Source organism: Schistosoma haematobium, chromosome 1 (genome assembly GCF_000699445.3).
Source record: "Schistosoma haematobium chromosome 1, whole genome shotgun sequence".
In the NCBI taxonomy this organism is placed as follows: domain Eukaryota; kingdom Metazoa; phylum Platyhelminthes; class Trematoda; order Strigeidida; family Schistosomatidae; genus Schistosoma; species Schistosoma haematobium.
Window position 1 is genome coordinate 36,206,264 of NC_067196.1, and position 13,603 is coordinate 36,219,866.

Below are 13,603 nucleotides of genomic sequence, written 5' to 3' on the forward strand. Positions count from 1 at the left end.
ATACTAGCCTCGATAATTATCAGACGCCTAACTAAGACTCGTGAACTGCAAACACGAGAGAATCAAGCTGGTTTCAGACCTGGTCGTGGCTGCATCGACCACATATTCACCATTCGTCAGATTCTAGAACACAGGCATACTTATCGGCGTCCGACAATGGTGGTCTTTCTCGACTTAAAAGCAGCATTTGACTCGGTAGACCGCGAGATTCTGTGGCAGTGTCTGTCATTGAAAGGCGTACCCCAGAAGTACATAAACCTTGTAAAGGCTCTTTACTCGGACACTACTAGTCGAGTCAGAGCTTATGGCGAACTGTCATCCACTTTTGCAACCTCAAGTGGTGTCCGTCAAGGCTGTCCACTTTCCCCATTTTTGTTTAACTTCATCATAGATCTACTGATGGAAATAACTTTCTCGTCGACTGAGTTCTCGGGTATTGATCTCCTACCAGGAGGTCCACTTATCGACTTAGAATACGCAGATGATATAGTCCTGTTTGGTGAAGACGCTGACAAAATGCAGAGTCTTCTGGTAGCACTGAGCAACAGTGCCAGGATGTTTGGAATGCGCTTCTCTCCCTCTTAATGCAAGTTGTTGCTTCAGGACTGGTCTGCGTTAACACCTGAACTAAGGATAGGGAGTGAAGTAGTCGAACGCGTTGACAACTTCACTTATCTTGGAAGTCTGATCAGCCCTAATGGGTTGGCATCGGACGAAATCTCAGCACGGATTCGAAAAGCTCGATTGGCTTTTGCCAACTTGCGTCACCTATGGCGAAGGCGAGATATCCGTCTATCAATAAAAGGACGAGTATACTGCGCGGCAGTCCGTTCTGTTTTCATTTACGGCAGCGAAACATGGCCATTAAGAGTAGAAGACACTCGTAAGCTATTAGTATTTGACCACAGATGCCTTAGAAATATTGCTGGCGTCTGCTGTGATCACCGGGTAAGTAATAGTGAGGTTAGACGCAGGGTATTAGGGAATGATGGTAAATCTGTTGATGAGGTTATGAATCTTCATCGACTGAGATGGTTGGGCCACGTGTTATGTATGCCTAAACACCGATTACCACGACGTGCAATGCTATCCGGTATTGGAAATGGTTGGAAGAAAGTTAGGGGCGGCCAAACCAAAACGTGGGATCAGTGCTTGAAGTCACTAACTTCTAGTCTGAGCCATGTTGGTAGATGCAGACTACTTGGTTGTGGTCCGCGTGACTATCGTAACCAATGGTTGGAGACTCTTGGTGACATGGCTCAGAATCGATCACAATGGCGTGGGTGTATACACTCCCTGTCTTCCCTTAAACTAAGAGATTAAAATCGCTTCATATCTTTCTTTCTACGAACCAATTGTTTCTTCTTGTACTATATCTCTATATGCAATCTTTCTCTCATATATTACTACCTTTGACCTAACCACTGCTATGAGTCCGGTGTTCATCTTGTTGTGCTGATGCGGTATGGCAACCTGGACCGATGCACATATGTGCCTGGTCCTACGTTGTAGCTGACTGATTACTCATTATAAGATGCTTCAAGCAAAATATTAAAAATTAAAAGTTGATTTAAAACATAAAACTATTGTACTTGATTTACAAAAGCTATATTCTTAGCATTGAATAGAAATAGTTAATCATATTTAAATCTATTTGAAGTCATTGTTAGTCAGATCCGCGTTTTCTTAGATTATTGTCTTTTTTAAGTAATATTAATTCTTATCTGTTATCTAGAAGTAAACATATGCAAATAACTGGAAAACACAACAGTATTATCATCATTTAACAGTAAATCATGATTCCTAAAATAGAATAACTAAGAACTAATTTACAAATTTCATCAATCTTTTTCATCATTTTCTTCGTATAAGTTGTTCTGTAAATCTTGAAAGACGCATAATATCTCATTTGCAAGACAAAGTAATGACACATAGTGTGTGACATAAAAACGCAATTCTGTGTGTTTTATTGGACACATTTACAAATAATTATAATTCAGCTTTAACACTGGACTTGTGATAAATATTTTATTTAGTGAAAATTCCCATTTTGCCATTTGGTAAATTAAGAAGGAACGAATTGAGCGAAGAAATTTCTTTTCAATTAGTTTTTCATCATGGCTCTACACTAATATATATACGTTTTACAATAATCATATAATACTCATCGAGTGGATACGTTACGTAATAATTACATAATGACCTTTAAATTAACATTCAGTAATTGGAAGAGAGAGGATTATTAATATTCAAAGTAATCAAGAAGTTGCTATGTTGCGTAATATAAGAAACAAAGAAGGAATAGAATTTTACCGGATGGTCAATAGGATAGTAGTTACGTAAGAATCAAGAGATGAATGTTGAGAAGTTATAAGGCTCAAAAGCGATAGAAACAAAATTACAAAAAATTTTAAAATAAAAATAAAAATGGAAGAAGTATGAAAAATAGTTCTTCTGACGGAAATGTTATACTGAAGGCCAGGGTAGAGAAAGTGGTTGTACGAATTTCTTTTGGATGCAAAGGTCAGGTTTGTGAACATGGATTGCGATGGCTTCCGCAATATGCAAAAGGCGCACTCGTAAACCATGTGGTAGATTTGATGGAATATTGTAGATAACCTTAAAAGCTTTATTCACTTCGACTTGATGACCTGTGTCAACCAAGTGAGAGAGAATAGAACTTTTAATCACTTTCACCTGTCCTTTGCTTAGCCATGTTGGATGATGTTCTGTAATGCGCTGACGGACCTGTCGAATTGTACGCCCAATATAACTGGCTCCACAGGAGCAGTTGAAACGATAGATACACATAGATTTGGCGAATTCTGGCAGTCTGTCTTTAATGGATGTTCTTATTTTTGGGTGGTTGTAGAAGATGACATTTAATTTGGCAGCATTGAATGTTTTTTGTACCGCTCTTCTTAGTTTCTGAGTCATGACTTCTTCAATGGTGTCATTTATGAATTGAAGTTTTATGAATAATACCTTCTTGGGGACAGTGGGTATTTTTATCTTTGTTTTCTTCTCCGTCATATGTTTTTCGATGAATTTCATTGGGTACCCATTCAGACTGAGTAGGTTCCGAATATTGTTCAATTCATCTTCAATAGTGTCTTCAGAACAGATCATTCTAGCACGATGTGTCAAGATCTTTATTAAGTTCCTTTTGTATCTAATTGGAACTGCACTGTGGAAATGAATGTATTGACCAGCTGCTGACTTTCTGTGTACTCTTCTTTTTATAGTTCCGTCTGTTCTTCTAGTTAGTTGGACATCTAGAAAAGATATGCTATTATTTTGTTCATCTTCTGATGTAAAGTTAATTGATGGGTGAACGTTATTAAATATATTAAGTAAATTATGCTTATCATTTTCTTTTTCTAATACTATGAAGGTATCATCTATATAGCGAAACGGTTGAATTTATTTGCAATGAACTAACGGCGAGACGCATAGAAACCCCGATTCCCGCATGCGCGATAAAACAGTTAATTCTTAGATGCACTATGAACGTCCAATTCAGATTTGACAATGAATACTACAGACAACTAGATGGAGTCGCCATGGGATCACCATTGGGCCCTCTACTGGCCAATATTTTCCTTGCAAAACTGGAAAATGGACCACTTAAAAGTACAATTACCCATTTACCAACTTACTATCGCTATATAGATGATACCTTCATAGTATTAGAAAAAGAAAATGATAAGCATAATTTACTTAATATATTTAATAACGTTCACCCATCAATTAACTTTACATCAGAAGATGAACAAAATAATAGCATATCTTTTCTAGATGTCCAACTAACTAGAAGAACAGACGGAACTATAAAAAGAAGAGTACACAGAAAGTCAGCAGCTGGTCAATACACTCATTTCCACAGTGCAGTTCCAATTAGATACAAAAGGAACTTAATAAAGATCTTGACACATCGTGCTAGAATGATCTGTTCTGAAGACACTATTGAAGATGAATTGAACAATATTCGGAACCTACTCAGTCTGAATGGGTACCCAATGAAATTCATCGAAAAACATATGACGGAGAAGAAAACAAAGATAAAAATACCCACTGTCCCCAAGAAGGTATTATTCATAAAACTTCAATTCATAAATGACACCATTGAAGAAGTCATGACTCAGAAACTAAGAAGAGCGGTACAAAAACATTCAATGCTGCCAAATTAAATGTCATCTTCTACAACCACCCAAAAATAAGAACATCCATTAAAGACAGACTGCCAGAATTCGCCAAATCTATGTGTATCTATCGTTTCAACTGCTCCTGTGGAGCCAGTTATATTGGGCGTACAATTCGACAGGTCCGTCAGCGCATTACAGAACATCATCCAACATGGCTAAGCAAAGGACAGGTGAAAGTGATTAAAAGTTCTATTCTCTCTCACTTGGTTGACACAGGTCATCAAGTCGAAGTGAATAAAGCTTTTAAGGTTATCTACAATATTCCATCAAATCTACCACATGGTTTACGAGTGCGCCTTTTGCATATTGCGGAAGCCATCGCAATCCATGTTCACAAACCTGACCTTTGCATACAAAAGAAATTCGTACAACCACTTTCTCTACCCTGGCCTTCAGTATAACATTTCCGTCAGAAGAACTATTTTTCATACTTCTTCCATTTTTATTTTTATTTTAAAATTTTTTGTAATTTTGTTTCTATCGCTTTTGAGCCTTATAACTTCTCAACATTCATCTCTTGATTCTTACGTAACTACTATCCTATTGACCATCCGGTAAAATTCTATTCCTTCTTTGTTTCTTATATTACGCAACATAGCAACTTCTTGATTACTTTGAATATTAATAATCCTCTCTCTTCCAATTACTGAATGTTAATTTAAAGGTCATTATGTAATTATTACGTAACGTATCCACTCGATGAGTATTATATGATTATTGTAAAACGTATATATATTAGTGTAGAGCCATGATGAAAAACTAATTGAAAAGAAATTTCTTCGCTCAATTCGTTCCTTCTTAAATATTTTATTTTCCAGTATACAAATTAAATATGTATTTAGGGAAAGTTATTGAATAATTAAAAGATAAAGCGAAGTACCTTGCCAGTTATTATCATCTTGTTTATTCTATCTAAAAAGATATTCTGATTTTATTAGATTATTCAGCTATCAAATCATTTTCTTATCATTGCTAGTAATCTCACGGTAGTCTTAAGCTGAATTGCCAATCCTTTGGCAAAAAATCTTTATTAGAAAAATACGTAACTTACTACTTCAAACTGTAACAGATATAACTGTAGTTTAAAGAATATTTCAAACATGAAAACTAATTAAGCCTAGGCAAAAATCGATCAGTTCACTTTTTTAAAAGTATGTGAGCTGCACAAGCGCACTTATTTGCTTACTTATTTACGTCTATTACCCCTCGTATACGAGCACAGGCCTCCCACCGGCGTTCTCCGTCAAAATCTGTCTTAGGCAATCCTGTCCAGTTGTCTCCAGTTGCCATTCATTCTTTTGGCATCTGCCTCCAATTTTCGACGCATTTTGTTCCTTGGTCTTCCTTTTTTCCATTTCCCTTAAGGGTTTCAAATTACCTTCTGCTTCATGATGCAGTTTGAAGTTTTCCGTAATGTATATCCTATCAACTACTATCGTCTTTTCTTAATTTCCTCTTCAGCCGGAGGTTGATTTGTTCTTTCTCACGGCAAACTATTGCTGATAGCATACGGCCAACGGACATAGAGTATCTTGCGTAGACGATGTTTATAAATTCCTGTAATTTTTTGATGATTGTTGTGGTAGTTTGACATGTTTCAACTCCATGCATGAGAACTGTCTTGATGTTCGTATTGAAGATTCTGACTTTGATGTTGGCTCCGCCTAAAGACCTTCTAGGTTTACTGCCGGTCTCAAGTTTGTGTACAGGAGGAAGGTTAGACATGGAGTCAGAAACCTCTTTAACGTAGAAATAAACAACCACACATATATATAAAAATACACTTACAAACGAATAAAAATACTGGTCTGTAGTTTTACAGATCATCCTTTTAATTTTTTGATGTTCCTAAAAAATATTTTATTCGAAATGAATATATTTAAAGTAGACATACAATAAATAATGAATGTAGAATTATTCCGTAAACAATTTTTCCGATGACAATAATGATACTTGATATAATAGAGTATTGATAAATACATATTGTTTTATACTGAAGACTATTATATCAACTTTTATTTGTGGTCAGGCAAAGAAAATTTCCCTAATATGGTTTAGACAAGAAGTAGTCCAATAAACTTTATCCATTAAGATATTATTTATAGCAATTAAACATTTTCAAATTGTTTAACTGGTATTTAAGAAAATATATAAGACCGTTTTAATTTCATAACCAAATACTTTAGTTTTAAAAATGTTCTATAAATAAATAAACAATAAATGTGTTGCTCGATTTCGTGGATTGGTTGAAGTTAGATATTGACAACGTTGGATGCCGGCTCAGTGGTCTAGTGGTTAAGCGCTCGCGGGGGGCGGGATCGTAGGTGCGCACTGCTGAGGAGTCCCACACTAGGACGAAACGGCCGTCCAGTGATTCGAGGTTTTCCATGGTAAACTAGTTTCAATTGACTCATGAAACCAACCATTGAAATAAAAATACCTCAATTTTTAATTAAACTTATAACTGAATGTTCATCAATTCATAATTTCATTATCATGGCATTAAGTGATCAGCTGTTGTAGAAGCCGCAACAAATTACTTTAATAATTCACTTTAATAACAAACTTTTTATTTCTTCTAACTAAATGACAACCTATGTATCTAACATTTAGACATTGAATCGCTAACCTTCACTCAGCATTTTTATAACAAACTTTGAAATGAAACGCTTTATAATCAATTACTTTGCAGTCAGTTTACTCGATAAATCAATAAAAGTGATTTACATAATAGATGGTAATGTTATTTTACATGATATTGTGAATATCGACAAAACGATGATGAAAACGTATTGTAATGCCTTCAGTCACTCAACATCACAAGCATTTCTTTTCGAATTTATTTTAACAAAATAAATGTTACTCATAAACTGTATATATAAATATTTACTTTATGGAATAAACGCTGATGATTTTGTCCAGGACGATAGTGGAAGTCTCACAATTAAACCGTCTAGTTTTGTGAATACAACACCGCCAAAAGCACCCAATTGGGCTACAAATTTTAGCCAAACGTTTTGAATATTATTTTTTTCATGACCTTCAATATTACCATTGTTTACATACTTTTTCTATGGTCATCTAAAATCAAATTCATGAATGTGTTTCAGTACTAATCCTTTCGAACTCAGTATATGTTTTACTAATTATCAAATATGTGTATATGAGAGTTGAAAATTTATATGAATATTCGCTTAAACAGTATATTGTTTGATCGTTTAAAAATAACTTAGATCATTTTTAGCTGTTATTCAGTTGTGTAGGTACTCGTTTTTCAAGGAACAAACCGTTTATTTGTATTTCTATTCATACTAGACTTTTATGACAATTATTTATGAATAACCACTATCAATAATTTCATTCCAGTTAAGCTATATAATTTTGCTTTGAAGTTCGTCCCTTCAGCTCCTAAATCAACAGATTAAACACGTATTCAATATCATTCTAATATTGAAATTTACAGAGTGACAAATTCAATACATTTCAGCTCATAAAGAATACTAAAATATGAAACCAACTAAACTGGTACTCATTTTTTATTGTTTGTTTGAATCATCTTTTCCTAAGCTGAAATTATTTTTCCTTCTTTCTGCCGAACTGAGTTGTTATACAATAAAATATTTGGTCCCACTATTTAAGTGTTTGCTTTGTTCATGAAACTGTTATACTTTACTCCCTTCTAGCAAGGCTTTGTGAAATTATGTATTTATAAAAATATCACTAGCTGTTTGAGTGGTAAACAGTGGTTGATTTAATATAAAATGATACGAAAAACCATAAAACGGCCAAAATCTTTAATTTCAAAGTTTCTATCCAAAAGCCGACTGGACATCCATAAAATTTCAATCACATTAGTAAAGCTTCGAATTAATTTCGAACTTCCCATTGAATAATACGAAAATAAACTATCAGTCATCTATTGAATTTCAATATATATACAGTAGCAAAACAGTTTTGGTAATATTACCCTTCCAATGGATAGTAATTCTTGATCTTTTACTCTTTACAGTTTTTGTATTTTGTTTTGATCAAAAATATATCTTTATGCTTTCGACAATCAGTTTACAGTACACTTTTTAAAGAGAACATTTTAAATGACAAGCTTTGTCATTTCATTTCATAATAGTTCACAAAGTTAAACACAATGATTACTGCATCGAAATTCTTCAAGGAGTCATAAATAAAACCTCTGTCACAAATTACAACTTAAAAAATATTGAACTGAGACTGGTGAAAGCAGTTTGCAAAATCATCTTGTAAATTTCACATAACACATAATTAACATTCTGCAAAGAATAATTAAACTGAATCTGTACTGTAAATTATCTTTAACTATCATTTAATTTGTGAACTTAAAAATTACAGTTTCTTTATCAGGTTTCGTTAGTTCAAATACTTCGCAATAACTTTTCTTTATAAAAACAATTCCTAATTCACTTATTTGTTGAAATACAAATGAATAAACATTTTCAATGTTATCTTTCTCTTTATCATATAATCTATAGTCTTAGTTTGAAAAAGTATTTCATTTTTTAGTAGAACAATCAAGAAAAATGATAATTATTCATCCTTTTATATTTATTAATCAATCAACAAATTATTTTAATTAATAAGACCATATATAACCAATAGACCACTGAGCCAGCCGGCATCCAACGATGTTAATGTCTAAGTTTAACCAAGCCAATCGTGGATGGGCACAGCTGAGCAGTCCCACACTAGGACGAAACGGTTGGCCAATGATTTCAGGTTTTCTATGGTGGTCTAACTTTAACTGACTCATGAATTCAATTATCGAATTACTATAACATCAACAAAACCCCTCTCTGAATATATATATAATCTCGTCTACAATATGATGTAAATTACTTTTCTGTTTTTCAATTTGGCTATAGATGTCAGCAAGAAATTTTGTGTAAACTTGGTGAAGGACCAAAGAATGATGTGTGTGAATCACAGGTAAGCTTCACCATCGATTTGTTGATTTTTATTCGAATGAATATACGTAGCATAAATTTTAACTAGGTAATCATCATTCTATTGGTTTTCTTTCAAAATAGATTTGGTTTAATATTTACTTACTGAAATAGCATTGTTGCATAGAAAACTTGAACATTTTACTTGGGTGATCATATTTGTAAATTTTACATCGTTTAGACTTTCGATTTTCAAATTAACTATATTATGACATTATAGTTATAATATGAGTTAATATAAACAAAGATGGATAGTGGCTAGCAGTGGGTTCCAGGACGCGTGTATCGTGCTATGCACCTTCATCCCAAAATTCATGTTCACTCCTGGGTCCGAGTCCCGGAGTTAAAATCAACTCTGAGATGCAGGTACATCCAGCTGAAGAGTCCCGAATAGAACGAAACACGTGTCATGGATTCCATTGCTGCCCACTATCCATCTTTGCTTATAATGCTTGTGAATTCAGGCAATGTCAAGGTAATTCTCACGGGATGCACATATGTCAATAGAGACTGATCAATTGCAATCCTAAACATCAATGGGAAGATTCAAGTAAACATTGGCAAGTGAATATGAGTTATTCTATAACATTATTTCTGCAGGTTTGACAAATTGTTCAAGTTTGCTAACTAAACAATGGTTTATTTAGACTGTGTTTATATGAAGTTCATTCTTCGTCATGGTTTCATTATGACAAGCAAATACATTGGAGAAAAATTAGAATCGAACGAGTAAACTAGTGTAAGCTGAGTTTGGTTTAAACTCAACTTTATGCTATGTTTTAGGATTAAGAGTATGAAAACTGTAAGACATTTGGTAATAGCATTATTAATTAAAAATGATTTTCACAACTTACTTGAATGAAAGAGAGAGGTTGCAGAATGTTTCGTTTGTAATGTATAAATGTTTTCAGATTGGCGGTACTTTTTCGGGAAAGTCAATTTAAAGTACATTTTATTAAAAATGTATATACAGTAGACAACTAAAAGATTTCATTCAAACTTTTTGATAGTACTCCATGTTATTCATTGGCATTCCTGTCATTTATAATGCAATTTATTCTTAATTCTTCAGTCAATTATATCTCCATATGATTAGCTTCAGTAGAGAACACCGTCAATTGTACCAGCTTTAATTTCTTAAATTTCATTGTAAAACACCTGGAGAATCAAGTCCTTTATTCTTTGAATTTAACACATTGATTAGGTCTAACCACTGGTCTTTAGGTTTTCTCGAAACGGAGTGAGATATTAAGGTGGATAACAACCGTGAATATCTGACATTATTGAGTAAAATAAAGGTTTAGTTATAAAAGCTATGATATTTTAACTAAAGATGTACGTAGTATTTTTCAAAACTACATACCTTTTTGAAATTTTGCTGAAGACATGTTACAAATTAACAGTTAATATTTTCTCATTTGTTTTCCGTAAGTATTTAGGTGTGGGACAATATGAAGTCCTAGACAACATGTAGATCTGTTTTTATCTGTGTCTACTGTCAAAATTGTTAAAATCGCCTAAAAATTCCGAACAGTAGTTAATGAAATAAATGACTTCCTCTTTTCCCTCTTACAGATCTCTGACAACCAAAGCTTTATCAAACCAGAGGAATAATGTTTGTTAACGGCTGCTTACTTTCATACTAGAAACCTTTTTAAAAAAGTATCATTATATAGGACTTTGTTAATGATTACTTAAAGCAGCTTCACGGTGAAACATTTATAGTCTCAGAACGAAAAACTAAGTATTTCCTGTGTAAATTCAAATGATCAGAAGTGAAAGATAACGAAATTAACACCTGCACCGGTGTATAAAACAGATTAGAGAAATAATTACGCACCAAAATAAATTTGGTACACACCAATAATAGATAACTGTATACCTTGTCAGATAATGTATTGACCAATACAATATTCTTTATCGCCAACGGTTTAAAGTTCGTTTTCGGAATTCAGATTAAACAATTAATACTCGGAGAATTAATTTAACTGATACAATTTTAAATTTCATGCCAAAGTTCTTCTACAATTCTATCAAATGGTAGGATCCCTAAAATATTTTAAAATGTTACTTATTAAGTTCTATTGGTCAACTTAGTGTCCATGATAATTCTCAAGGCATTCAGTATTACATGGCAGAGTGGTTTAGAGAAGCAGTATAGTGAAAATGACTAGTCACTTATTCGCCTTTATAAAAAATTGCTGTTAGCTGTTTTTTACTGCTGTTTTAGTTACTAATCTCGTGATAACTTTTAGTTGTTCACTACTTTACCAAAATATTCATTCTCTTCTGATTAAATGAAATAATACGGAAGGGAGTAGTGATTAACGATATGACCTTTTCAAATTTAGGTATGCTTATGTAATAAACATCCTACTCTTTCTTTTAGTACACAATTAGTCAGTCACAAATTTATAGAACTCATAGTTTTAAGTAACCATGCCATTTGAAATCGTTTAGTGGAAACCACAAAATACTTTTGGAGATTTCATGTCATCTTACTTATAGGATATAAACGTATCACGTTTTCAGTACATAATATGGTGCCTAAGGATCAAATATTCGAACTATTAGGTGGCTGTTGAAATATTTTACAACTCATTATAGAATGCATAGTATTGTATATAATCACAAAATTGTTAGTGATTATCGCTAATCCACTTGACATAAAGACATTAAAAAAAGAACACAACCGATAATAAACTAGTCCTCTCGATTCAATGAACAAAAATAATTCAGTTGAGGCGAATAACTAAATTATCAACTGCTCATTCTATAATAGTTTGATTCATTAGTTTTCATTTCATTTACCCACAATTACATACATATACTTGTTTAATGACTACTTTTTTCAAAACTGTAAACAGCAAATAGATCAACAACAAAAAGAACGAATTTGTGAAATTAAACATAAACTTTTTCTAGAATATGAAAGATTACAAAATTTGGCAAAGAATTTTTCTGCGCTAAAAATTACCAATATGGATATCATTCCAAAGGTTGTATATAATGGCCAAAATTGTAATAAGCAAACTATTCTAAACAATTGTTATAAGGAGGAAAATAGTGTTGTCATGGCAACTGTTCATGTGAGTTCAATATTCCCATATATATATATGCTTTGTGATTTTTACACTTATTTTAAAATTGTACTTTTATTTTACCAACATTTATTTTTACCAATCTTAGTTTAGAAAGTTTAATTCAGAATGATTTTAAAATAACTACTGAAAAATAGTTAAATGTTAAAATAAAATATTCAGTCTACAATTGAATGATTGTTTAAAGGAAATAAATATAAGTGAAAAACAGTGAACATTCTTTAATTAATCTTTTTAAATCGATGTATATTGTGGATGTCCCAAAGTTGTAATGGATAGCTGTAATATACAAAATAGTATGAGTATTTTTGTAACATGACTATTTTAGATTATAGTCAATTTACACTACCATATGAATAACATGGGATTGGATAATATGTTATCCAATATCATTTTCATGCAAAATATGAATTTTTTTAGCTTTATTCTCATATTTGATTACAAGTGTTCACAAATAAATAAAAGAGAAACACTATATATCCCAATGTTTTATAGATGGCCAACTTTATATATACCAGGTAAATACTTCAACTAAGGAGAATCAAAGTAGACTTTTCATACTGTTATGATGAGAATATTGTCTTTGATATGTTTGGATCGAAATTTATCTGATAGTTTTTAAGTTACAATGAATTCATTTACAACGGCTCTATCACAGAATATGAATAATTACTCGTATAAATAACGTATTAATAACAAATATTATTGTATTGCAGAGAAGTGGTTTAACTGTACTTTTTTCGACATATGAATCACATCACGTTTGTAAATAAAAATGCTTTTACTATATCATGCAAGATTATTCTCTCAGTACGATTAGTTACATAATTTAGGTACTTTTCTCAGCTTTAGAAGTTCAATTCAATATGCTTTCCCACTAATGTGGTGTTCTTATGTTTGACTACGATTTCCATAACTATCTTCAGTGCAAACAATCATACCTGGTGAAATTAAGTTGTTCTTCTTCTCTGAGACTAGTTTTTACTACACACAATCATAATTTCGAACAAGGTTTCTAGAATATAATGAATTCCTTATTGTGAGAAATTGTGAGTAGAGTTTAATTTGGAAATTCACATAAGAACCTGTGAATTAGCATTAATGATCCAGAATTAAAATGTGTCTAACGAGAAGTTTTCCATTTTGTGTATTTTAGGTTAACTGATATATTTTTTTGGCTTTGATCCTACTTTACGTATAGGCCACGCGAAACTGTAGGATATACTTGACATTGATCAAAACCTTTTTATCTGAATAGAATTTCACTACTTTTAATCGGTGCTAATGTAACCTACAATATCAAACTAAACTTCAATAATTA

General features: G+C 32.5%; 1 protein-coding gene across 1 annotated transcript in view; it reads left to right on the forward strand.

Moving 5' to 3' along the window:
• The window catches only part of CLIP2 (CAP-Gly domain-containing linker protein 2), a gene marked incomplete at both ends in the record, with an annotated part of 75,094 nt that overhangs the window by 29,157 nt on the left and 32,334 nt on the right, over positions 1–13,603 (forward strand). Inside the window, 2 exons of the mRNA XM_051218455.1 lie at positions 9,101–9,164; positions 12,049–12,270. Of these exons, the coding sequence (XP_051073894.1) occupies positions 9,101–9,164; positions 12,049–12,270 (286 nt within the window). The remainder of the gene's footprint in view (positions 1–9,100; positions 9,165–12,048; positions 12,271–13,603) is intronic.